Source organism: Prinia subflava, chromosome 3 (assembly GCF_021018805.1).
Source record: "Prinia subflava isolate CZ2003 ecotype Zambia chromosome 3, Cam_Psub_1.2, whole genome shotgun sequence".
In the NCBI taxonomy this organism is placed as follows: Eukaryota; Metazoa; Chordata; class Aves; order Passeriformes; family Cisticolidae; genus Prinia; species Prinia subflava.
In genome coordinates, this window is record NC_086249.1 from 105,678,380 (window position 1) to 105,703,731 (window position 25,352).

General features: G+C 49.0%; 1 protein-coding gene and 2 long non-coding RNA genes across 5 annotated transcripts in view; 1 reads left to right on the forward strand and 2 right to left on the reverse strand.

Annotated features, from left to right (window-relative positions):
- Positions 1-823: 823 nt before the first annotated feature.
- The window catches only part of LOC134548433 (uncharacterized), a 101,286-nt gene continuing 76,757 nt past the window's right edge, over positions 824-25,352 (reverse strand). The window contains exon 2 of the long non-coding RNA XR_010079781.1: positions 824-1,629. This is a non-coding gene — a long non-coding RNA (uncharacterized LOC134548433). The remainder of the gene's footprint in view (positions 1,630-25,352) is intronic.
- DOP1B (DOP1 leucine zipper like protein B) overlaps positions 824-25,352 on the reverse strand; it is a 44,204-nt gene continuing 19,675 nt past the window's right edge. For 2 of the 3 annotated variants that reach the window (XM_063393219.1, XM_063393218.1), the window contains exons 14-37: positions 23,913-24,597; positions 22,479-22,747; positions 22,144-22,296; positions 21,450-21,550; positions 18,854-19,044; positions 15,262-16,834; positions 14,767-14,878; positions 14,231-14,419; positions 13,929-14,054; positions 13,285-13,419; positions 12,829-12,884; positions 12,433-12,537; positions 12,275-12,341; positions 11,464-11,605; positions 11,182-11,264; positions 9,150-9,259; positions 8,338-8,484; positions 7,990-8,051; positions 7,248-7,376; positions 5,569-5,705; positions 5,211-5,266; positions 4,651-4,800; positions 3,736-3,865; positions 824-3,452 (exon numbers count right to left, since the gene is read on the reverse strand). In XM_063393219.1, coding sequence (XP_063249289.1) covers positions 3,207-3,452; positions 3,736-3,865; positions 4,651-4,800; positions 5,211-5,266; positions 5,569-5,705; positions 7,248-7,376; positions 7,990-8,051; positions 8,338-8,484; positions 9,150-9,259; positions 11,182-11,264; positions 11,464-11,605; positions 12,275-12,341; positions 12,433-12,537; positions 12,829-12,884; positions 13,285-13,419; positions 13,929-14,054; positions 14,231-14,419; positions 14,767-14,878; positions 15,262-16,834; positions 18,854-19,044; positions 21,450-21,550; positions 22,144-22,296; positions 22,479-22,747; positions 23,913-24,597 — 5,154 coding nt within the window. In that variant the 3' untranslated portion in view covers positions 824-3,206. Of the gene's footprint in view, positions 3,453-3,735; positions 3,866-4,650; positions 4,801-5,210; positions 5,267-5,568; positions 5,706-7,247; positions 7,377-7,989; positions 8,052-8,337; positions 8,485-9,149; positions 9,313-11,181; positions 11,265-11,463; positions 11,606-12,274; positions 12,342-12,432; positions 12,538-12,828; positions 12,885-13,284; positions 13,420-13,928; positions 14,055-14,230; positions 14,420-14,766; positions 14,879-15,261; positions 16,835-18,853; positions 19,045-21,449; positions 21,551-22,143; positions 22,297-22,478; positions 22,748-23,912; positions 24,598-25,352 lie in introns of those variants that run through there. The other variant, XR_010079768.1, reaches the window with a different exon arrangement.
- Positions 9,199-11,175, forward strand: LOC134548434 (uncharacterized). Its single transcript, XR_010079782.1, has 3 exons — positions 9,199-9,289; positions 10,148-10,291; positions 10,339-11,175. It is a non-coding gene; the product is annotated as an uncharacterized LOC134548434 (long non-coding RNA).

A 25,352-nucleotide genomic window follows, 5' to 3' on the forward strand; every position in this document is an offset into this window, starting at 1 on the left:
CCCAGAGCGTGTCCCCGGCAGCAATCCTCGGATGGCTCCACAGCTCTCGGCGTTGGGCACGGCCACATCAATCCCTCACACCACGTTCCAGGGAAGGGTGAAACGTGAGCAGCAGCGTTCCCACTCCTCCAGCCTGAGGTGTTAAAGCTCACAGTGCAGGAGAGTTTTCTTCCCTCTCGATGAAAAGCAGCACTTCCCTTGGAAATGTGAAAATGTCCAGGCTGGAGCTGTGCAGCAGCAGCTCCCGATTTCCTGGAAGCCTCTCCCTCCATCCAGGGTCAGTCCACGATCCCTGCAGCAGCAGAAGCTCCGTGTTCCAGACACAGCTCCCCAGAGCTGGTCCCAGGCAGGGACAGGGAGCCGGGATGGGAATTCCGGGGCTGTGAACGCCGGGAATGCCGGAGGAGGAGCAGCAGGGCCGAGTGATGAGAGGGAGGAGAGGCGGCAGCAGCGCAGCCTCTCCCACGGCAGGGCCGGCAGTGAGCCCTGCTGCCCTCGGGGATCCGCAGCCCTCATCCCCTGAAACGGGATTTTCCCCGGGAATTTGCCCATGGAAAGGGAGCTCAGGCTTTGGCAGGGGCTGCCCAGGGAGCTTTGGAGTGCCCATCCCTGCAGGTGTCACCTGGAGGTGGCACTGAGTGCTCTGGGCTGGGGACAAGGTGGGCTCGGGGCACAGCCTGAACCTGATGATCTTGGAGACCTTTTCCAACCCCAATTACTCCGTGACTGAATTTGGGAGCTTTTCCAGAGTCAGATAAAAATTAAAGTTGGTGAGTGAGCAGTGAAGGCAGGTTGAAAAATAAGAGCTGCATTTGAAAAGGCATTGCAAAATAACATTTAATAATATTAGAAGAATTACATTCATGTATGGGATGGGATACACAACCATCACTTAATGCTCTGCACTTCCAGCCCTGCTGCTCTTCAGCAGTTTACCTTGGTTGCTCCTCCTCATTTTTTCCTTGAAGAAGAATGAAATGAAATCCTTTGGAATATTTCCAAGTCCCCCTCTGTGCACTGTGGCTCTGCCGTACCGGAGCTGAAGGATCCCAAAGATAAAGCTGAGCTTGGTTAGACTGGAAAGCAAAAACACAGCAAAGCAAAAGCGTTTCCTCTCCTGGAAAAGGAGAGGATGTCTGCAGTTCCAGACTCCTGGGCAGTGAGGCTGCTCTGCTTTGGCAGGCCCAGGACAGCCCTGCTGTGGCTCCTCAGCGGATTCATCAGTAGGAGCAGAAGGAGGAAACAGCCACAGTCAGTCCCACATGGAAAAGTGATAAAGTTCTGGAATAAAGGAATAAAATATTCCCCTTTGGGCCTGTGGAACTGTGCCCCTCCAGCACTCAAGCAGGACTTTTAGTTAAAGCCCTTTCCTCCTTTTTTACACGTTATTTATAATTATAAAAGATCTGCTTGGATACTGAATTGAAAGAACTTTTTATTCTGAAGTGGAAGGATTGTGCCACTTCTTTAAATGTCTGAGGCCACTGAGAGCAGCTCAGTGGCAAAAAGTTGTCTTAGATTTTAACAGCCATTTATTTGATGGAATCATGGAATACCAGAATCGTGGAATCCTGGAATGGGTTGGGTTGGGAAGGACCTCAGAGCCCACCCCTGCCATGGCAGGGACACCTCCCACTGTCCCAGGCTGCTCCAGCCCCAGTGTCCAGCCTGGCCTTGGGCACTGCCAGGGATGCAGGGGCAGCCACAGCTGCTCTGGGAATTCCATCCCAGCCCCTCCTCACCCCCACAGCCAGGAATTCCTGCCCAACATCCCATCTAACCCTGCTTCATCAGCACCTGAAGGGAAATACCCAAGCGTGGGATGCAACCAGCAGGAAACCGAAAGTGAAAGTACCAAATCATCCCGAGTATTCAGCTTATCCATAAAAATGACTGAAGAAAGGAAATGAACACCAACATTTTAAAAATGGCCTGCTCCAACATTCAAGTAATGCTTTCAAAGGGTAACTTTTCACTTGTGCTCATTCCAACAGCATTGGAGATCATTAATAAATTACATTAATAGAAATAATTCACATTCTTAATGTCCACACCTCAGTCCACCCCTCTCCTTCACTGTAACAATGCAAAGGATTTCAGGAAGTTTAGCAGAAGCCTGTTGTGATTTTTGTACAGTATTCCACTATGAGAGTAAAGGATGTTTCCTTATTTTAGTTTATAAACCCACGGTGAAAATCTCATCCATCTGTACCTAAAACCCACTGCAGAGCAAACTCCTGTGCTTGTTAGGGGAGTTTGGGAAAAAGAAATCCCTGACTCCCAACCAAACATTTCCCATGTCCTTTTTAATTTAGGAAAAGCACTGGCATGATCTCCCTACCTCTCTCACCATCCAGCAACACCCAAATACATTCTTTTGTACAAAAAAAATGTTTTTACAAAAAAAAGGATACTGATTTTAGTTCAGCTGTTTCTATTTTTACAGCATTATCTGCATTTAGTTGCACTTCAGAAGCTGCAGCCACCTGAGTCACCGAAAGAACCAAAGGTTTTAATTTAAAAATATGAATTGGAATATTTTAATTGATGAACTAAAATCAACCCCCCCTCAAGTAATGCTGATTACAAAGTGCTCCTGCACAGGTTCGTGTTTTATGCACATTTCTGATTGATTAGGGATTGCTAAGCCTGAAGATGAGATCACAGCCAGGGCAAAGCTGCAGCTCTTTGCACAATGCTGAGACTTAGAAAATCCATCCGTGAGGAATTTGGGGGATTTGGTTAAGATTTGATCAATTTAGGCCAAATTAAGGGGCTTTCACCTCAGGAAATAACTCACTGCAGACTGATTGTACGCTGACATGCAATTTTGGGTTTTCCTTCCATTTTCCTTCAGGACACAGTTCCCAAAGCACTTGAAAATACTGGAGAAGTCCCAGGGCAGCTGCTACTTCCACCAAGTCCAAAATATTCTTCCCTTATTTACAAAATGTCTTTAATCCTTCTCATGGAAAACAAATAAAACACAGGAACTCTGAGAAATTCCCACCAAACTGCCCTTCTCTCCCACCACAGGAACTGGAGATTCCTGCTTTTCCCACCAGCTCCTGAATAACTGCAGAGCCCTCTGCAACAGCAGGGAGAAATCCCAAACTCCAGCTGGAAACCTGGGGGGAAAAAAGGGAATTTCAGCCCAGCTCTGCCTGTGTTTGCTGTCCATCCAGCAGCAGCGTCCCAGGTGAGGCTCAGCTTTCCAGGTTTTCCAGGAAATCCCATTCCACGCTGTCCTCCAGCTGCTGCAGGATCCTGCTGCTGCTGCTGCCAGGAGAATCCGTGGAGGGCTGGGGGTTTGGGGAGTCACTGCCACGGGCTGTGAACGCCCAGCACAGAGTCTGGAAGAAAGGCAGCAGCTGGGTGATGCTGGACACGGAGTGCAGGGTCAGCAGCGGGAATTTGGGATTCCTGGGGATCCCCTCGGGCTGCTTTGGGTCCTGGAAGGGAAAAAAAGCTGGGATTTACTAAAGGTAAAGGTTGGGAAGAGCCTTAAAGATCATCCAGGAGCTCTTCCACTGTCCCAGGGTGCTCCAGCCCCAGTGTCCAACCCTGCCTTGGACATTCCAGGGATCCAGAGGCAGCCACAGCTGCTCTGGGCAGCCTTTTCCTCTTCCTCACAGGGAATAGCTAAAAATCCATCAAATAACTTAAAATCTGGTGTTTGGAAAGGTAAATTAAGGGATTAAAACAACAACAACAAAAAAGGACAAGTTTCTTTACCCCGTATTTCATCTTGAGCAGATCCATGATCCTCACGATGTGGGGCTGGCATTCCTGGTGGTTTTCCACCAGGTGAGAGGTGACAGGAGCTGCTTCTGTGTCCACCTCTGGCACAAAGGCCCATTTGTACCTGGAACAAATGATTAAAAAGATGAAAACCATTGTTTGGATCATGCCTAGTTTAGTGCAGCACTGGTTGTTTCTACAAAAATCTGTCCTAAATGTTCTCTTTTGCTGTTAATGAATTATTACATGACTAATTTGTTAATGTTTAAATACAGCCAGCTCCAAACCATTCCCAAGTGTGTGCAGATGGAAAACAATCTCCACCTTTCTCCTCTCCCTAATTTCCAAGTGAAGGAATCCCCTAAAGAGGACGGTGAAATCCTCCTACACCAAGACCAAATCCTTCTCCCAAATCCCCCAAATCCCCCAAATCCCATTTCTCTGAATATCACTATTCCTAAAAGGAACTGATGAAAGGCAGAATGAAACCTTGAGGCAAACAGAATTATCTGGAAGGGGAAGGGGAGGAGGAGGAGGAGGAGGAGGAGGAGGAGGAGGAGAAGGAGGAGGAGAAGGAGGAGGAGAAGGAGGAGGAGAAGGAGGAGGAGAAGGAGAAGGAGAAGGAGAAGGAGAAGGAGAAGGAGAAGGAGAAGGAGAAGGAGAAGGAGAAGGAGAAGGAGAAGGAGAAGGAGAAGGAGAAGGAGAAGGAGAAGGAGAAGGAGAAGGAGAAGGAGAAGGAGAAGGAGAAGGAGAAGGAGAAGGAGAAGGAGAAGGAGAAGGAGAAGGAGAAGGAGAAGGAGAAGGAGAAGGAGAAGGAGAAGGAGAAGGAGAAGGAGAAGGAGAAGGAGAAGGAGAAGGAGAAGGAGAAGGAGAAGGAGAAGGAGAAGGAGAAGGAGGAGAAGGGCTCACATTTGGAAGAGCTGCATCCTGTCAGGAGGGAAGGACAGGGCCGTGTCCAGGAATTTGCAGGCTGCCAGGTACAGGCACAGCTCGTTGGGCTGGATCTCAGCCCCGCTGCCATCCCCTGAGCCTTTGCCTTTGCTCATCTTGCCGTTGCTCCTGTGTTTAAATTAAAAAAAAAAATCCCATTAAAACTTCAAACCAGCCAAGAGGAATGCCCACATTTACACAAAGGAGCTCTTGTAGCAGTATTCTTATTTAATTTTTGCTCTGTAGGAGCAAAATAATCTAAAATATACCAAAAAAAGGCAGCATAAAATATTCAACTGCTGACTTAGCATTTCACTTTATTTTTGTACACAGCCACTAATTAATAGATATATTTTTAAGCATATCACCATCGTAGCTGCTATAAAAAATCCTAAATTGATTTATTAGTATTTATTAGATTTATTAGTACCAGAAATATAAAAGTGCAATTGCAAAATGTCCTGTGGGCTCCTCCCTATCCCAGAGAATTAAAAATAAATAAATTAATTTAAAGAAGTCTTTCAAATGGCAGCTCTTACTTTGCTGGTTCCTCTTCCTCAGTTAAATCTTCCTCCAGCTGTAGGAATGTCTGGATCTTTGAAGAAATAATTGTGGAGATGCTGAAATACAACTCAATCCCAGCTAAAAGTGATGATTTACATTGAAAAGGAACCTTGATGACTTGTAAGAAATTAATAACTGAGGCAAGAGATTCCATTAACAACACCAAAATAATTACCAAAGGAATTTCCTAAGGACAATTTAATGTTTACCTCCCAAATTATCAGATTAATGTAAAACTGTGGAAACACTTCCAAGCAGGGAAGAGGAAAAGGTAAACTGGGAAAAACCACGGGCTGATTTTTTCCAAATGTAAATTCAAAACTTCTTTCTTACCAGTTCTGTGACCATGATTGGCCACAGCGAGGTGAGATGTTGAGGGGAAATCCTCAACAAAAGAACCCTGAAGAAGAGAAACATCTGGGCAGCCACCAGAGAGGTCTGGCCCACGCGGAGGTTCTCAGTCAGGCGTTCTGGGGGAAGCATAAAAAAAGGGAAAAAGCAAAATAAAAACAGCGTTTTCCTGAATTTGTGGTGTTTTTTTGGGAATTCAAGTGTGGAATCATGGAATGGGTTGGGTTGGGAGGGACCTCAGAGCCCACCCAGTGCCACCCCTGCCATGGCAGGGACACCTCCCACTGTCCCAGGCTGCTCCAGCCCCAGGGTCCAGCCTGGCCTTGGGCACTGCCAGGGATGCAGGGGCAGCCACAGCTGCTCTGGGCACCCTGTGCCAGGGCCTGCCCACCCTGCCAGGGAACAATTCCTGATTCCCAAGAGCCCATCCAGCCCTGCCTGTTTCATTTAAGGCCATTCCCCTTGTCCTGTCACTCCAGCCCTTGTGACAGGTCCCTCTCCATCTTGTAGAAGGTGGCAAAACACAATTTTTACTTTATCATCAGTTTTAGACTGAGTTCCTCACATTGTATTAATTAAATTGCAATTCAGGCATAGCCTGAGTGGGTTTATAGTGCACAAAACGTGATCAAAACTGGCATTTCAGGAGAATAACAACAGGTCAAGAGTGGCTGGAAGATTGCTATGAAACAATCCCATTTCCAGACCAAAGGCCCTGAAACCAAGATTCCTGTCTTTCCTTGCTCAGATCATTTATCTGGCGGAATTCAGAGATTCGTAAATTTTTCTTCAAAATGAAAAAAACCCAGAAGCATTTGCTGTCAAAGAGGCGACTTTGCTTTCTTACAGAATTTATAGCCTGGAATGGTTCAGGTTGGGAGGGACATGAAAGATCAGCCAGGTCCGTGGATAAAGAACACCTCCATCTACCCCACATCTGTAAATCAGATGTGGTCCATAACCACTTAAGCCCTCTACAGCTTTTGAAATATTTCTCAAGAAATAATTTCAGTAGTGGGTCAAAGGATGTCCTCATTAATTATATCTTGGCTGTTGACAAGCTGTACCATAATTTCAACATTGTTCTGCCTTTTCTGCTTGCAGTATTGTTTAATGTCCACAAATATAAAGCCTCTCTTGATATGAAAAAAAATTACTTCTCAAATCTCTTTTTTGTACCATTATATACAAGCAATGAAAGTTAAAACTAAAAATGATAGTTAAAAGTCATCAGTAACTGATACATTTTGCTCATAAAATAGATAGAACTATAAGCAATTTATGATCATTTCTGGATGGTCATAAATTATGGCAGTCTCCTCACTACCAATACTTTGCCACATCAAACCAATACAAATATATTCTGCTTTTTGTTCCATTTTATTTTTCTACAAAACACTTTAAATAACCCCTGTAGTTTCTAGTTTCAAGTTCCAAAAAGTGAAAATGGACCTGAGATAGAGGAAACAATGTTAATGTTGATACTGTTGATTGGATATAAATGTGTGAGATAGATATATAGATATATATAGATTTTTTTCACCTTTATATGAAGGTGCTCTGATTCCCTGGGACACTTCCAGGGATGCAGGGGCAGCCCCAGCTGCTGTGGACAGCGGGGTTTGTGTGGGAGCTGAGGGAAGGGCAGGGGGAAGGCTCACCTTGGATCAGGGGCAGGTACAGATGGTACTGGTCGATCTCCCCGCTGAAGACAGCGAAGGCCTGGCGCTTCAGCAGCATGGCCTTCTGCTCAAAGCTGGGGTACAGCTTCAGGGCACTGCTCTGCATGGCTGCAACACACCCCAAAATTATCCACCCCACAAAAACTGCCTGGTTTGGGGCTGGGGAGAATCCCTGTGTCCTGAAAACTGCTGCAAAAAAACCCTCCCAGGGTCACCGACCGCAAATTCGTCGTGTCAGAAAATCCGCCTTGTGTTGTAACTGTTCAGATATTTTTTGGAAAGGCTGAAAAGGAGATTAAAGCTGCCTGAGGCCAATTTAAGGGCTCCTATCCCACCCTTTCCCCCAGGATTTGTTCCTGCACACTCTGCTCAAGCCTGGATTAGAGGGCACAGCACGTCAGTTAAAGATTTGCTGCACTGCTCATGGCAGAGTTTGCCAAAGTCTCCTCCTGGGAAAAGCCACCCTTGGACAACTCAAAATTAGAGCAAATTGTGAAAGTGGGAACCCAACAGAAACACCTCTGCAGAAAAACCTCCTCTGGTGTGTTTCAGGCATGACCAAAATCCAGATTTAACTCTGCTCTAGCTGGGAATGAAGTCAATAAAATGCACAATCCGCACTTTGTGGATAAATCAGTGGAATAAAAATGCACCCAAATGGTTCAAATGCAAATAGATTTCAAACTGAGGTAGAAATAAATGATCAGCAGCTGATACTTACTCATCAAATCCTTAAACATGGTTTTCTCGTGTGTGAGGAGATGATCAATGATGGATCTCCAGCTGCAGGAGAGAAAGAAGGAATTAGACATCCAGGGAAAGCTGTGCTGTGGATTCACCTCAGAAATTAGTAGGGTCAAACTTTTCATACAAGGAATCAGTTCCAGGCAGGATTTGTGTGCAGACTCTTGTCTGGAGCAGAATTAGTGGTGTGACCCCTTTTTAACGTTATCCCATTCCATAAGAAAGCACTAAATGGAATTTTCTTCCCAATGTTACTCTTCTCCTTTAAAGCCTTTCCTTGCAAATTCAGAATACGAGCTTGGAGTGCTGCACTCCCATGTCTTACTGAGTGCAGGAAGTGTCCATCTGGAAGAAAGACGGATCCATGTACAATTCCAGCACTTCTTTCTTCCAGGCTCTCTTGGTGTAGGCGTATCCACTCAGGGAGCTGAGCAGCTGGGCACCAGCACGGAAACTGGGAATGTTGTAGGCACTGGAGGAGAGGACAAAAATGATCAAAATTTAAAGTTCAGGAATAGATTTCAACTCACAAAAGGGTTGGTTTGAATGAAATCCTCAGGAAGGGATTGTGAGGGCGGGGAGGGGCTGGGCTGGAATTCCCAGAGCAGCTGTGGCTGCCCCTGCATCCCTGGCAGTGCCCAAGGCCAGGTTGGACACTGGGGCTGGAGCAGCCTGGGACAGTGGGAGGTGTCCCTGCCATGGCAGGGGTGGCACTGGGTGGGCTCTGAGGTCCCTTCCAGCCCAAACCATTCCAGGATTCCATGCCCTGTGTCTCCATCGGATTTCAGCAACTTCTCCCACATTTGAGAGAAAAACTAGGAAGGGGACAGGGAGAGATGGTGCTTTCCCTGCTTTCCCTGCTTTTCCTGGTGGATGCTGGGACCTGCCCATGCTCTGCTGCCCCATCCCCATTCCCTGACAGGCACAGGAGATTTGAGTAAACCCCAAACCCCGGTGAGGGAATCCCCAGAGCCGAGCAGAAACCGCTGTGGCAGAGCTCAGACAACAACAGCCTCAGCTCCTGGCTCAAACACAGCTCACACCCACCAGAGCGGGAGCAGAGAATGGAGACACAAGGGAAAGACAAAAGTCAGGAAGATCAGACAGGGAAAACACCGGGAGCAGAGAGAGACTGGCCTGTGGTTCCGCAGGTAGGGGAAGACGAAGTAGAGCAGGCGGGAGACGAGGGGCACGGCCTTCTCCTTCTCATCGCTGCGGTACACCACGTCCAGCAGGGAGGCCAGCACCTGCAACGCCACAGGGGACAGCCCCAGCAGGTGGCACTGTCACACAGGCCAGCCTGGGCAGGGGACAGCCCCAGGAGGTGGCACTGTGACACAGGCCAGCCTGGGCAGGGGACAGCCCCAGCAGGTGGCACTGTCACACAGGCCAGCCTGGGCAGGGGACAGCCCCCAGGAGGTGGCACTGTGACACAGGCCAGCCTGGGCAGGGGACAGCCCCCAGCAGGTGGCACTGTGACACAGGCCAGCCTGGGCAGGGGACAGCCCCCAGGAGGTGGCACTGTGACACAGGCCAGCCTGGGCAGGGGACAGCCCCAGCAGGTGGCACTGTGACACAGGCCAGCCTGCGCAGGGGACAGCCCCCAGGAGGTGGCACTGTGACACAGGCCAGCCTGCGCAGGGGACAGCCCCAGGAGGTGGCACTGTGACACAGGCCAGCCTGGGCAGGGGACAGCCCCCAGGAGGTGGCACTGTGACACAGGCCAGCCTGCGCAGGGGACAGCCCCAGCAGGTGGCACTGTGACACAGGCCAGCCTGGGCAGGGGACAGCCCCAGCAGGTGGCACTGTGACACAGGCCAGCCTGGGCAGGGGACAGCCCCCAGGAGGTGGCACTGTGACACAGGCCAGCCTGCGCAGGGGACAGCCCCCAGCAGGTGGCACTGTGACACAGGCCAGCCTGGGCAGGGGACAGCCCCAGCAGGTGGCACTGTGACACAGGCGTGCACCGGGGCAGGGGACAGCCCCAGCAGGTGGCACTGTGACACAGGCCAGGCGGGGCAGGGGACAGGCCCCAGGAGGTGGCACTGTGACACAGGCCAGCCTGGGCAGGGGACAGCCCCCAGGAGGTGGCACTGTGACACAGGCCAGCCTGGGCAGGGGACAGCCCCCAGGAGGTGGCACTGTCACACAGGCCAGCCTGGGCAGGGGACAGCCCCCAGGAGGTGGCACTGTCACACAGGCCAGCCTGGGCAGGGCACAGCCCCCAGCAGGTGGCACTGTCACACAGGCCAGCCTGGGCAGGGGACAGCCCCCAGGAGGTGGCACTGTCACACAGGCCAGGCGGGGCAGGGGACAGCCCCAGCAGGTGGCACTGTGACACAGGCCAGCCTGGGCAGGGGACAGCCCCCAGCAGGTGGCACTGTCACACAGGCCAGCCTGGGCAGGGGACAGGCCCCAGGAGGTGGCACTGTCACACAGGCCAGCCTGGGCAGGGGACAGCCCCCAGCAGGTGGCACTGTGACACAGGCCAGCCTGGGCAGGGGACAGCCCCCAGGAGGTGGCACTGTCACACAGGCCAGCCTGGGCAGGGGACAGCCCCAGGAGGTGGCACTGTGACACAGGCGTGCACCAGACCAGCCTGGAAATGATGTGTCAAGCCCTGAGGTTTGGCCTGCAGCTTCCCAGGAAATATTATTAAATATTTAATAATATTTGTGAGAGGTTTGATAATATTTGTGAGAGGGCTCTTCAGGTGTGCTTTGTAAAGCAAAGGGTTTAATAAAACAGAAAACAACAAATGATACAGAAACAAAACAAAAGCTGAGCACAGGTGTCAGAGAAGCTCCCCAAAAGACACCCCAAAAAGCACTGAGAAGCCTCGTGCTCTTCCTTAAATATTGAATGATTTAGGTGGGGTTTTTGGCAAACAGTCCCACAGAAAATAGTTACATTTCTGAGGGACAGCTAAAGAGAGCCATCGGTGCTTTTGTCTTGGCATTGAGCCATTTGCTGCCAGGACAGCAAAGAAGTTTCTGGTGTTCCTCCCTTACAAGGTCCTGGGGTGAAGCTGGATCCCTTTTCCTCATACAGAACACGTTTGCCTGGGTGTGGGAAATGCCCTGCAGCAGAACTCCTGTTTGATCTGCCAGGAAAATCCTCCTCAGCTGAAAAACCCCAACAACCCCAGAGAAGAGAGGGCCCCACTGACCTCTGCTAGGAGAGAAAGGGCTTGGACACTGTAGATTGAAGGAGCAGAGGCAGAAACCATTGAAGATGGCACCAGTGATGTATCTAAAAAAGGCAAAATAATCGAGTTTTCCCTTCAGACAGGTTTAAATGTTGCTATTTCCTAATTTGCTGCCCCAACAGAACATTTAATTGCAAAGAGTTGTTACACTAAAATATCAAATCATGCCAAGCACACATCATCAAAGCCCTGGTGCCTTCAGCAGAGGAGAGGGAGCAGCAGAGTCAGGGAAAGCCACGTTACCATTGACATCCTCCACGGTGAACTCATCTGGTAAAATCTGAGGCTGAGCTTTCACTTCCAAGTTCCTGCTCAGCCAACTGGTCTGCTCCAGGGAGGAACCAGCAACATTCCCCACAGCCTCCAGGATCTTCTGGGTCACCTCCTGGAACGTGACCAAAGTGGCATCAGATATTTCACTGGTTGTTTTTAATTCCCAGGGAAATGAGGGAATGCAATGAAACCAAACCCCATCCAGCCAAAGCAAAGCAGAGGCTGTAAAATGACAACTTTTTCTGTCATTGTGGGCGTTTTGCTGGCAAGACTCTGAATTTCTCTGTTGGCACACTGAAGTCCTGTAAGCACAGCCCAAAACCAGGCAGGTAAGCAGAGTTCAGACTGTCCTGGTGAAATAAGGCAGAACAGGAGCAGAGTCCTGCTCTGCTCCTTTCTTTACACAGCTGAGCTCAGAGTCATTCCCACTGCCAAACCCGGCTGGGAGCTCCAAGGATTAATTCATTTTCCTGGACAGCTTGGAGATTTCAATATTCACACACAGGATATGAACTCGTGGCATCCCCCTTGTGTTACGAGCTCAGTGCTGAGAAAAATCAGAACAGTGCACAGCAAAAACAGCTTTGAAAAGATTTCCAGCATTTGGGACTGTCATGTTTGAGTGTCCCCTGTTCACCAGGCCTCAGCCAAAATGTGTGGATGCACATCCAGGCATTCCCAAAAGCAAAATAAATTCAGATCCAAGGGACAGATCAGGCCATCTGCACTGACATGAGCAGTGCCAGGTGTAGGAGCTAAAGGTGAATTTGAGCCCCTGTACCTGCAGGTCTTTCTGGTCCTTTTTGTTCTCCAGGCTGGGTGTCCTTGTCACAAAGTCATTCAGGGTGCTGTGAGGGATGAGAGCACTCTCAGTTAGGAGCTGCACGGTGTAAAACCTCCCCAAAACCCCAGGGAGAGCTCTCCTCTCTCGAGCAGTACCTGAGGAGAAGGAAGTGGCCAGGAGGAGCCAAGTTCAGCTGCACAGACTCTCTGAGGAGCCCTAACAAGGGCTGGAAGTTCTCCTGCAGGGCTGGGACAGGCAGTCTGCCAAACAAAACAAAACCAAAGCACGCCTGAGTGAAGGCAGAGTTAAGAACAAAAACCAACAAATAAGAGGAACTTGGAGGCCTAAAAGCTTCAGGATCAGTCCTGCCCCTCCTGACTGTCAGTGTCACCTCCCCTTCCAGTGTCACAGCCCTGGCACTCTGTGTGTCAACAACCAAGGGACACCACATTTCCTGCACAGAAGTGTCCTGGGACATGAAGGTCAAAGGAAAGTGGCTGTTCCCTCACTGGAGTCAGACAGAAAATTCTCTGTTGGAAGGACTGAGTTACCTCTGAATGAAAGCATAACCGAACTGCAGCGCTGGGATATCCACCAGAGAGGATTTCTGAAAAGGAAAAGCAAAGCCACACTTATTTACCAGCAGAAGGAAAAACAAAATCCAAGCTGGCCTTGGGCGCTGCCAGGGATCCAGGGGCAGCCACAGCTTCTCTGGGAATTCCCTGCCAGCCCCTCCCCACCCTCCCAGGGAAGGATTTATTCCCCAAATCCCATCTAACCCTGTTCTCTGATAGTTTAAACCATCCCCCTTGCCCCATCACCACCTGCCTGATATATTTTAAAGAACTTATTGTGCATATCAAACACAACCTGGATACCAAAACTTATTCAGGAGCAAAGGACAACCCCACATTTAAAAGCAAACCCTTCTAACAATGCTTGAAAGACAAACTGAAACACACCCAGGCTGGAATACATGAAGAAAATGGAATTATTTTCCTGCTCACCTCCTCCCCCTTGATCTGTGCTGGTTTCTTGACCACCTCTTTGACCAGATATAATATGGTGTCAATTTTCAGTGTATTCAGGGCACAAATTAAGTCCACCAGAATAAGCTGGGATGCACTGGCCACTGGGAGAATCTGACAAAAGGAAACAAAACAAAAGGCGCACCCCTCTAATTAAATGTAAATTACATTTACAAATGCAAATGGAAATCAAACACAGCCCTTTAAAAAACCATTTAAAGATCTTCTCCCAACACGTTATGGAAACAACTGGATTCTGCTCCAACTAAAGCAGGAAAAAGTTCTCCCCAGAATAAATAATGAGTCCCAGAGAACACAGCTCTGATTTTCTCTGGAAATTGAGCTGGTTCTTGGGCTTTAAAATATAATTGTCCATTTGCAGTCCAGTACTGAATAAAAAATGGCTTTTACTCTCAGATTTAAACCCACAACGTGGGTTTCATTTGATTATTTCTTGAGGTTTAATTGTAGTCCTGATGCTTTTTCTAGCTAAGAAAATTTCAGATTTTTCAGGGCCATTTAAAAAGCCCCAAAGAATCTACAAACAGAGTTGAGAACTGTCCACATAAATATAACATTTGCCTTTATATAGGAAATAAAGAGATGCCTTTCTTCAGCTTCACCTTGGTTTTACTGTGACTCCTGTGAGGTTTTTTGCTGTTCCACACTGCTGCAATTGCTGCCATCAGCTGGATTCCAAGTTGTGCTGTCAAAGGATTCAGGAAGTCCAATATTTTTGTTCTTAGTGTCTGTAAAAGGGGAGAAATAATTATCAATGTAAGGCAAAGAGCATCTCCTAGTTAGTAAAATATTATTTCCTTTCCCAGGATATACAGAGAATAAACAACAATAAAAGAACTCCATGTAAAATGCACAGGGGAGGGCGAGGAGATAAAATAAATCAGCATTTTAAAAGGGCTCCTACTTTGGTTGCTTTAAAGTAGACTGAAGAGGAGCTTTTAGTTGTCCCAAAGAAGTCAGTTGGTCTCTTTTGGGAGTCCTCCCTCTTTATGACACTCCAGAGGAGGCTCATGGTGTTCACAATCCGAGGCAGCTCCTCCAGGATGGCATTCCTGGCATTCCTCAGGTTGGCAGGTTCAGCTGAGCAGGATGACTGGGAAAAAACCCCAAAATATCACTGGTAAAATCATTTCTTATGCACAAGAGCCTAAAGTTTGTAGGGAACACATCAAAACATTATCAACTCAACAAAAAATAAACGGGTTTGTTAAGGACAGAGGACTGATGTTTGCATCACCAAGATCTTTGTTAACAATGACTTAAAATTCACTTTGCAGGCTTCAAATACAGAAAAAATAGGCTGAGTCCTTTCACTTTGAGTCAGTTCAGTTCTTTGGGTGTGCTCTGAGACCTCTCTAAGGTTATTTTCTTGTACAGTTCACTGTTTCTATTCACCTGGAAGGAAAAGGGTGTGACTCTTGTCAGGGGATCCCCACGTACCTTTTTGGTTGGGCTGGGATGGTCCAGGAGGCAGAAGTGCCCGATGGTTGTCAGCCCTTCCAGGAGGGTCAGGGGGTAATCAGGAGTCACATTTTCTCTTTTAGAAGTGAAGCTTTGGAAAGGAAAACAAACCCAAACATGTTCATGAGCCAAGTGGTATTTCCTTGATTAAAAATTCCTGTTTCTATTCCATAGCTAAAACTGGAGTGAATATCAGGAATATCAGGTCAGCAATATCAAAAGGAGAGGATCCATAAAAATGAGGGCTTTTATACTTGGATGGAAGGCAGAGGGAGCCAGGAAATGCCACAGCTGCTGCTCCTCTTTCCTCTCTTGCTCCAGCTGCTGCAACATCCCTGTCTCCAGCTCACTCCAGGGATGGGTGCAGCAGGAATTAAGGATCAAACCCTGGGAGCCACAGTGCTGACCAGGGATTCTCTACACCCTCAGTGCTCTGTGGAAAGGGGAATTTTCAGGATAACAGGTGGCTCTTACCTGGCGGATGTTTTGGCAGACGTCTTGACAGCCTCATTTTCATACTGCTTGACGAGCTCATCCAGGTTTTTACAGATCTGCACCACAAAGGGAGCCACGGTCCAGCCTAAGGACTTCCCGAAATAGGGCAGGGAGCTGGTGACCAGGGCCACCCAGGTGGGGTGCATGCCGTGGCCGTACTCGGGCTGCAGCCCCCTCACCACGGCCGACACAAAGAGCCCCTGGGAGGTGATGGGGTGCGGGTACACGTACTGCATGGCCCCGATGGCCTGCTGGAAGTTCAGGGCCTGCTGCCACTCCCTGGACAGGTCGGGCTGGTTCTCCTGCTCCTCGGGGCTCTGGCCCAGGTGGTGCTCCAGCACGATGAGCACCTGCAGCAGCTTCAGCAGCTCGATCTGCAGCGGGTGCTCGCTCCAGATCTGGTCGTGGCCGAAGTTGATGAGGTTCTCGTCGGGGAGCTGGCGCGGGGCGCGGGCGGGCGCCTCGGCCGCCAGCAGCGCGTAGCGCCGCCGGCTCACGTACATGGAGGCACACAGGGACAGCAGCACCAGCTCCTGCACCCTGCAGCGGCCCAGCAGCCCCCGGATCAGCTCCGCGCTCCGGGGCTCCCCCGCCTTGGCCGTGGCGGCCAGCTGGGCCACCATCCTGATGAGCACCTCCACGCTCTTCACCTGCACGTCCCTGTTGCCCAGCAGGTCCCTGTGCGTGAGCTGCAGGCAGCAGGGGTAGTAGGAGCGCAGGAAGCTCAGGCACAGGTAGGTGAGCAGCTCCAGCAGCAGCGAGTGCGGACACACCGTGGGGGACTGCGGCTGCAGCTTCCCGTAGAAGCTCTGCCCCACCAGAGCTTCCTGGTGGCGGGCCAGGAGGTTGTAGATGAGGTTGAGGTGTGCCGTGGAGCTGGTGTCCACGCTGGTGGTGGCCACGGCCTCAATGAATTCCTTGGGGTTGGTTTTGAGCACGGCCTCCAGCACGGAGAAGGCGTAGAGCACCCGCCGGGAGTCGTAGGGCTGCAGGTACAGCAGCATGTGCTTGAACAGGGCCTCTGCCAGCTCCTGCTTCTCCTTCTGCTGCTTCAGCAGCCTGCACTGGGCCATTTCCTGCAGCTCCAAGTCCGCCTCCTCGTCGCTGGACAGAGACTCTGAGGCCTGAGTCCTCTCGGAGTCGGCCCTCGCGAGGTTGGGCCCCATGCTGGACCTGGAGCTCTCGGACAGGGAGGCACTGGGGGAGTTCCCGGGGCTCGGGGCCTCCCTGTCCTCGTGGCTGCCCTCCTGCAGCTCCAGGGAAGGGGACAAGGACGAGGTGTTGTCACTGTCGTGGCCCGTGCTGGTGTCTGCAGACTCTGTGTGCTCGCTGTTGTCCTGGTCGCCCTCTCCCTCCTGGGATGATCCCTCATTCTCAGGCTGCTCAGCCTTGAGCTCTGCTTTCTCTGGATCGTTTTCCACTTCTGCCCAAATTGCTTCTCTGTCCACAGTAGTGAACTGGCCCCAGGGGAGGTTTTCCTCAGAATTGCTCTCAGAGATGCCAGACTCTTTCAGAGGGGCCTTTTTCTTACAAAGCCAATCACGAACATAGTCTGAAAAATAAATTTTTTCATTTAATTTCTAATTCACACATAAAATCATATCACAGTCTGGCTTGGAATGGACCTTTGAGGGTCATTCAGTCAACACAACATGCTTTATATTCAATAAATCATTTTAAAAAAGTTTATAAAGCTATTTTGCTCCAGTCCAGTATTAATTGTAATGAGTGGGGCTCAACAAAAAGGGCCAGAATTATTCTTAAGGCAAGGATTATTTCTTTTTTAAAGTGGTTAAAGAGCAGTGCTAACCTACTGCAAAAAGAACAGGATCAAAACATAAAGCACTTTTAGGCTGAGACTCCCTAGGAGTCGTGTCCTTGCAGGACTGCACCATGGAAAGAGAGAGCCACAGCAGTTTTGGGAGGGCTGTTTGCCCATGGGGAGAATTCACATTGCAGCAGTTTTGTCTGCTGAGAGTGAGAGTGGAGCCAAGCTGGAGACGTTTGGAGAGCTGTCTCCTGTGGGAGGGAGCCCATGGTGCAGCAGGGGAAGGACCCCTCTCCCTAGGCAGTGGAAAAAAATCTCAGCAATGAACTGACCAAAACCCCCCTGTGCTGTCTCCCTGCGTTGTCGGTGGGAAGGAGAGAGGGGCTGGGGGAAGAAAAGTGTTTTTTAAGGGCTTATTTTACTTCTCATTATCAGTCTCTGATTCTGTTAGTAATAAATTCACTTTGCAGATAAAGTTGAGCCTATTTTGCCCTTAAAATATTTCTCCCTGTCCGTATCTCACTCATGAAGCCTTTGCTAATTTTCTCCCTTTTTTCCAGCTGTAGCAGGGGAGGGTGAGCCAGGGACTCTGGCGGGTGCCCGGCCTTGTGCCAGTGTCAAACCATGTCTTGGGCTGCAATGCAAGATGTACCCAGAGGTGTGTGTTTTATTTGCCATCTCCTGAAACCTGCTGGGGAGGTGTTTTTTCTTTATCTCTGCTACCTCTGGGGTGGGGAAGGGGTGGGTGTCTTCTGTTAAAGGGAAGTCTGTTCAAACCAGCTGGGGCAGGGTTCTTTATCCCTTCCAGGACCCATCCTCCCTGCAGGGGATCTCTGCTGTCCATGGGCCATCGAGGCTCCCTGCAGGGCTGATCCAATTCCATCATCCATGGGAGATGCTGCACCCAGGGGAGGAGCCCGGCATTCCCAGCTGGATAAACCCTGGCATTCAGAGCCCAGCACAGCCTGTGTGCTCTGCATTCCCACCTGGATAAACCCTGGGATTCAGAGCCCAGCACAGCCTGTGTGCACTGCATTCCCACCTGGATAAACCCTGGCATTCAGAGCCCAGCACAGCCTGTGTGCTCTGCATTCCCACCTGGATAAACCCTGGCATTCAGAGCCCAGCACAGCCTGTGTGCACTGCATTCCCACCTGGATAAACCCTGGCATTCAGAGCCCAGCACAGCCTGTGTGCACTGCATTCCCACCTGGATAAACCCTGGCATTCAGAGCCCAGCACAGCCTGTGTGCTCTGCATTCCCAATGGATAAACCCTGGCATTCAGAGCCCAGCACAGCCTGTGTGCTCTGCATTCCCACCTGGATAAACCCTGGCATTCAGAGCCCAGCACAGCCTGTGTGCTCTGCATTCCCACCTGGATAAACCCTGGCATTCAGAGCCCAGCACAGCCTGTGTGCTCTGCATTCCCAGAGGAAGGCTGGACCCATCTCACCCCACTGCACCTTCAGAGGAAACTGCCCCTGCTCCAGGATCATCTCTGCTCCCACAGAGCCACAGCTGCACTGCAGGAGGGCTGGGCCTGACCAACAGGGGGTCAGGCTGTGCTCTCACTCTGGCAGTGGCTTATTTTTGTTTGTTGTTTTGTACTACTGCATTTTCATTTTAATTTTCCTGGTAAAGAACTGTTATTCCCATTCCCGTATCTTTCCCTGAGAGCCCCTCCATTCCAAAATGCCAATAATTCAGCGGGCAGGGGTTACACTCTCCCTTCCCAGGGATGCTCTGGCTCTCCCTGGCGTTCCCGTCCCTCCAGCCCCGTTCAGGGCAGCCCGGGCCGTACCTGTGGGGCTGCCGTGCCTGAGGCAGGCGATGGAGGTGCGCTGCGTGCGCGGCTGCAGCAGCAGCAGCAGCACGGGCTCCAGGATGCGCGCCACATCGCCCAGGGACAGCGCCCGCAGCAGCCAGCCCTGCGCCGCCGCGCCGATGGCCCCGTCCGCGCTCGTCAGGCTGTCCAGCACCACGAACAGCGACCTGCGGGCACAGCAGACGGCATCAGCAGTGTTTGTCAAATCCCCTGCTGCATCAGTGCATCTTAACCCCTCAGGGTTAAGATTCCCTGAGATTCTCCTTGGGGTTGCTGTTCCCCGAGGTAATAAGGTTTTCAGTCTTCGCCCTGGGTGTTTCACACCCAAGCCAGAGACGACAAGCTGAGTCCAGCAGTTTGTGTTATCAAGGCTGTTTATTCTTAATTATCTCTCAGTTCTTGTCCAGCTTTGCAAGGTGTTCCCAGCAGAGCAGGACACGCAGTGGACTGGGCAGATCAAAGAGCCCCACACCTTATGTACAGTACCCCTGACCCAACGACTGTCTGAGATGTATTTTTTATTTACAAAATTGTACCAATACCTACTACCTATGCTAACATGTCAGTTCTACTCTAAACCAATCTCTAAAACCCAACTCAGCACAAGATGGGGGACGAGAGCAAGAACAAGGAGCACAGGGGCCACTCCCCAATTCCTCCATCTTGTCTCTTCAGCCCCATATACTAAGAATCCTAATTGCTATATTTATATTCCATAATAAACCAGCTGCTACTTATTTTAAATTCTTAGGGTTTGTGATTCTTCCTGCATGTGAGTGTTCACACCCATGGACAGGAATCAGAGGCAGTGTCCTCCTGGGATCTGTGTGGGTCTAACTGACCCCCCTGTACAGATCCCAGACCCCCCTGTCCATCTCCAAACCCTCCTGTACAGTCTCCAAACCCTCCTGTACAGTCTCCAAAACCTCCAGGGTGGCCAAAGGGATATCCTGGACCCCAACACAGAACTCCAAACTCCTGATTGCTGGAATTCTGGAAAGGGAGAACCTCGGGGTTTCCATGCACTGACCCTCAGGCAGGCACTGCATTGACCTGAGGTGGTGGAACAGGATTCCAAAGCTGTGATAACCCCACAGGGGTTGTGGGTGTGGAGTTTGAAAAGTATTGTGTGATCTCACAGGGTGAAAAACGTGGAATTTAGAGTTTTAGTATACTGTAATTTATATGGGGCAATATGGAGGATTTAATAAGTCCTTCTTCTTCACCTTCTTCTTGGTTTTGGGCATTTTTTTCCTAACTGGGTGAAAAAGGCCCACATTGTGGACCTTGGGTGGTCAATTATTGGATCAAAAGTATAAATAATATAGGTGTCATCTTGTTATATTATAGATGTTATATATATATTATAGATGTTATATATATTATAGATGTTATTATATAGTTTATATATAGTTGTTATATATGTTATTAGATAGTTTATGCTTATATATGTTTGTAGTATTATATATATGTATAGTATACATATATTATATATGTATATAGATAGTTTATGCTTAAATAACCTTGGAAAGTTAGACACACCTCCATTTTCTATCCTGTTAGCTAGAGCTCACAACTCATGAGACTGTGAGATAGATAAGAGTTAATAAACACCGAGTTCAATACACTCCTGTGTACTAATCCTGCTCTAACATGAAGAAAAGAAGGTAAGAAATCAACTCCTTATGAAGTGTTAGTTACTGCCTTCACATTTTGGTCAGACAGAACAATCTCTCTCTAGGCCAGAAATCCAAGGGCACCCTACAGCCTCAGGCCCTGAAAAGAAGAAACAAAAGGGAATTGGGGCAGCAAACTGGGGGAATGTGACTTCATTACCTGAAGCTGTAATTGGAGGATTAACCCCTCCAAACTTTTAATTGTCTGAAAAACTCGGGACCATTTTCCACCTTGGGTGTAGCCCCGGAGGCTTCTGACTGCCCAAGGTGTGTCTGTGGAAGGGCTTCCATAAATTCCCACTCTTATTCTCTTTAACCTTGTCTAGCCCCTGCTCTATCAGTCACTCCAAGGTGCCACCAGCACCAAGGACAGCTGAAATCCCTAAAAAAGTTAAATCAAGTAATAAAATCCAGCAGGGAACACACCCAGAGCGTGCTCAAGGAAGCATCAGCCAACGGATTGAACTGAGTTCAGGAATTGTACAAGCAAGGCCACACAAATCCTCCCACTTTTTAAGTTCTTTCCCACTTTATTTGCTTTTATCTCATTTTATCCCATAGGAAGTCAAATTAAACTAAGGGTTTTATTTTTACAAGGAGCTGGTGTTATTTTCTTTGGAAGGCAAATTTAATTCACTCCAAGATAAAAAATATCTGCTCTCCAGAAAAGCTACTCCTCCTTTATGAAACTCTTTCTATTTTTACAGCAACTTCCTTCACCCCAAAAAAACCACAACATGCACAGAGGGCCCTGCAAAGATAAACTCCAAGGAAGTGGAAAATGTTCCTTTTGTTCCTTTTTTTAACTCTCCCTACAGAGAAGTCCTCCCCCCATCAGAAAAGAGAAAAAAGCACGATATAATTGAATATGAAAATGCAAATGGAAGTGGAAATACCTGTCAAAGGAGCGATTGTGGGAGCTCACTCTGCTGCCTTGGATCTCTCTGGTCAGGTGCCACATGACAGAGAATCTGAACAGAGCTTCCAGCCTTGTCCCCTTGGCAAGGAAAAAAGGGAGATTTAGGGAGATTTCCAAGATGGGAACACGTTGGTATCCAGGCAGTGGCTGTTGGTGGAAAGCTTTAAAAAGGTTTGCAAACTTTTATGTTGTAAAATTGCAAGGACAGGAAAACAATAGCAAAGCCTGGGTAAAGTTTTATTGTCCAAAATGTCAGATGTTAAAGAACTGTGCTGTCATTATATTAGGGAAGGAAAATAATTAATAACTAGCTCACTTAAAATACAGCTGATTGTGAGACCAAATACTATAAAATCAAGCTAAAATAAAGTGATTTTACAGATATTGGTGGAGTTGGGGTAATGGGAAACACCCACAGAAACTACAGGATTTGGGCTTGAGCTAAAAGCTCCAGCTAATATCTGGTAATAGATTTTGTATCCAGGGATTAAATCCAGCACTAATCCCAAACTGAACAAATCCCAGGGAACTGTAAAAGCATGGACAGATCCTGCCAGCCTCTCAGAAAACACAACAACCACGGGAGGGAAGACAAGGAGAAGGGAACAGCAGGAAGTGTGGGAAACTCTGGAACAATCCCACAGTGCTGGAGGGGCTTTAGCAGGACTCACTTTATCCCGGTGCAGCAGGGCCTGGCAGATGATGTCCTCACAGATATTGGCTGAGGGAGCCAGGCAGTGAAGTCTGTAAAACAACTCCACACAGGCAATGTGGTGCTCCCGAGTCTCCTTGTTCAACTGATTCCAGAGCACACAGGCAACTCTCTAAGGAAAAAGAGCAAACAACTAAATACAGTTATAATAAGAATTATATTAATAATAAAAGCCATTTCTTTCCTGGCTTCCTGTTAGCAAAAGGCATTCTCAAACTGCCTCAGAATCCCAGGGTTGTATGAATTAGAGGGTCAGTGTAGCTGGGCAGTAAAAAAGGAAGAGAAAATGGACACCTGGTAGAAATCTGTTTTCTCAGAGATCATCTTCAGGACTGCAGGAGCAATGGGAGGAAGGGTGACCATCTGCAGCTTGCCAAGGAAAGGGTTGTGGCCAGACACTTTGTACCTCTTCATCCTGTCCTCAATCACCAGTGCCAGGGACTGGGAGTGGTTGATGACCTCCAGGAGGGTGAAGATGGACACGTTCTGCACGTGGCAGTCGTCCACACAGCAGCACACGGTCATCAGCGACTTCAGCCACACCGGCACGCTGGGGTCGCCTCCTGCTCAAAAGGGAAGGGAAGGAAGGGTTGGGAACAGCCTCAGGGCCAAAAATCCAAAATCCTCTGAGCCAGGCCACAGGGCCAAAAGGACTGCCCTAATCCCATTATCAGTAGCTGGGGGAGTCACAGAAGGTTTGGGTTGGAAGGGACCTTCACGACAGCAGAGACACCTTCCACTGTCCCAAGGTGCTCCGAGCCTGGCCTGGAACACTTCCAGGGGTGAGGCAGCCACAGCCTCTCCATGTTTTCCCTGCTTCTCCCAGGAGAAAGCTCTTGCAGGACCCCAATCCCTACAGGATTCTGCTTTCCCTTTCTGTTTCTTCCCAGCTATTATCTAGAGCTGCTGTTTTGTTTTCCGGCTGCCATTGTCACAAACAGCTCCAGAGGGCTCAGGATCCATGGATGTTCTTCCAGTAGCACTGAGGCCCCTCATTTCAGGATTTATAAATTTATAACTGAAGTGGCTGACATCAATCCAAGCCCTCTTTTTCTGAGGGAACAATGGAAGGATTCCATGCCCATGCCATGCTCGGCCATGGAGATGATGGGAATATCATCAGACAGCAGGAACAGGGAGTGAGGTGAGGAACAGAACCCAATTTTCCAGTTTTCCACCTCTCCATTCCCCACAAACCTATTTGTGAGTTAACCTTCAGGCCAATAACAGCTCCTGCTAAAGCTAAGGAATGAACTGGGAATCCACCAACAAACAGGCCCTCCAGTTACACAAAATTATTCTTATTTGTTACACTGAACTCCTTTGAATCCTGAGGATTTGGGATAAGAGATGATTTTGCCTCTGTTATGGTTTAGACCTCAGATTTTCCACCCACACCCATCTTCCTCTGAAACCTTTCCTTTTTCAGTGACACAACCCCTGGACAACAGAAAATCCTGAGCCATGCAAGGCTGTGCAGGCCAGGAGGTCTTTGAATCTCTTCAGCTCCAAATCTTCTAGTTTGGAATTTTTCCAAAAAAAATTGAATTTAAAAAGCTTGGCAAAACTCAGCTGCCAGACATACCCCAGATGCTGAGGTGGGTAAGGCTTTAATTCACAGTTTGCCTTCAGCCCTGTCCAAGGGGTTTTACTGACTTTAGTTTTGAAAACAGCCGAGCTCTCACTGTTTGCATCCTAAAAATGCTCAGGAAAGGAAGCTTTTCTTACCAGGCCCCTGAAACAGAGAGAGGTAGAGCTGTTCCATCTCCTCCTGGGACAGGTAAACCGGGAATGTGGTGCAATCCAGCAGCAGGTGACAAGCTGCAGAAAAAGCTTCCTTGCAGTCACCTCTGAGGGGTCCCAACACCAGCTCCAGGTCCCACTCCTCCTCCTCCTTCTCCTTTTTGTGACCAGGGCTGTGTTCAGAGAGGAGAGGAGTGGAATTCTTGCTCCTGAAGGGCGAGCCCCGGGCTGAGAAGAGCTCTGAGAGCATTTGTTTGACCTGAGGCACGGTGATTTGCTTGGCATCCCAGGGATTCCTCTTCTTGTTGCCACTCTCAGCTAACCTGTAGCCATTCTCCTTTTTCTCCTTCCCGCTCAGATTTATTGCTGCAATCCCTTCAGGACTCATCTCTTGGAGCTGCACCCCGAAAATGTATTTGCTGGAGAACTTGGCAACCAGCTCCTGGATGCAGTACAGAGTTTTCTGGATGCTCCCTCCTTTTTTCCAGACATCATCTCTCTCCAGGGTCACCGTGGGCACCCCCAGGTGCTGGGACAGCTCTGGGGAGGAGGCACTCAGGCCAATGCCGCTGTCCTCTGACTTGAGGGGAGGGAATGGAGCCTCCTCCTCCTCCTGCAGCACAGGTTTGCTCTCCAGGGTTATGTCCACATCTTCCTTTGGCACTGGGCTCTGCAACAGCAACAGGGATGTGGTTAGTGTGGCACTGCCAACAGAGATTTAACTTGGAGAACAGCAATGAGAGAAAAAGGAAAACTTGTTTGTGATTTCCAGTTTCAGGCTCACACTTGTTTGTAAACAGCTCCATTCATTTCCCTTTAAAACCCAACAAATACCTGTACAAACCTCACACACTGACTCATCAAACAGAGGGATGTGTTGCCTTAAAACCAGCTTCCCCCCAGAGCAGCGTTCCATGTGCTGCATTATTTCTGCTCAGCTGCAGTGTTTGTTCTGCTGGCACATTTTGGCAGGCTGTGCTCTGGGGTTGCTTTATCCCATTTATCCCTCGTTCCTCAGCATGGTCCTGTGCACACCAACAATGCCCCATTGTGCTCCACTGAAATATTCATTGCAACCAGCTGTGAAGCTGGGCTGCCTTTGGCAACTGCAGTTTTTAGCTACTGCACTCTGTTTCCAGAACCATTTAGATCCTGTCCTTCTCAGGGGCAGACAAGGCTAAAGCCCTTCAATGCCACAGGTAATTCCAGCAGGCCAGAGCTGAACACCCAGTGAGAGTAACAGGGCAGCAGGGTGCTCTGAAAGGAGGCAAAGAAGGGAAATTTAAAAAAAATCTTTATTGTTGTACTTAAAAATTCTATGGAATTCAAGGTTTGGGTTGGAAGGGATCTTAGAAATGATCCAGTGCCATGGGCAGGGACATTTTCCACTGTCCCAGGCTGCTCCAAACCCTGTCCAAGAACACT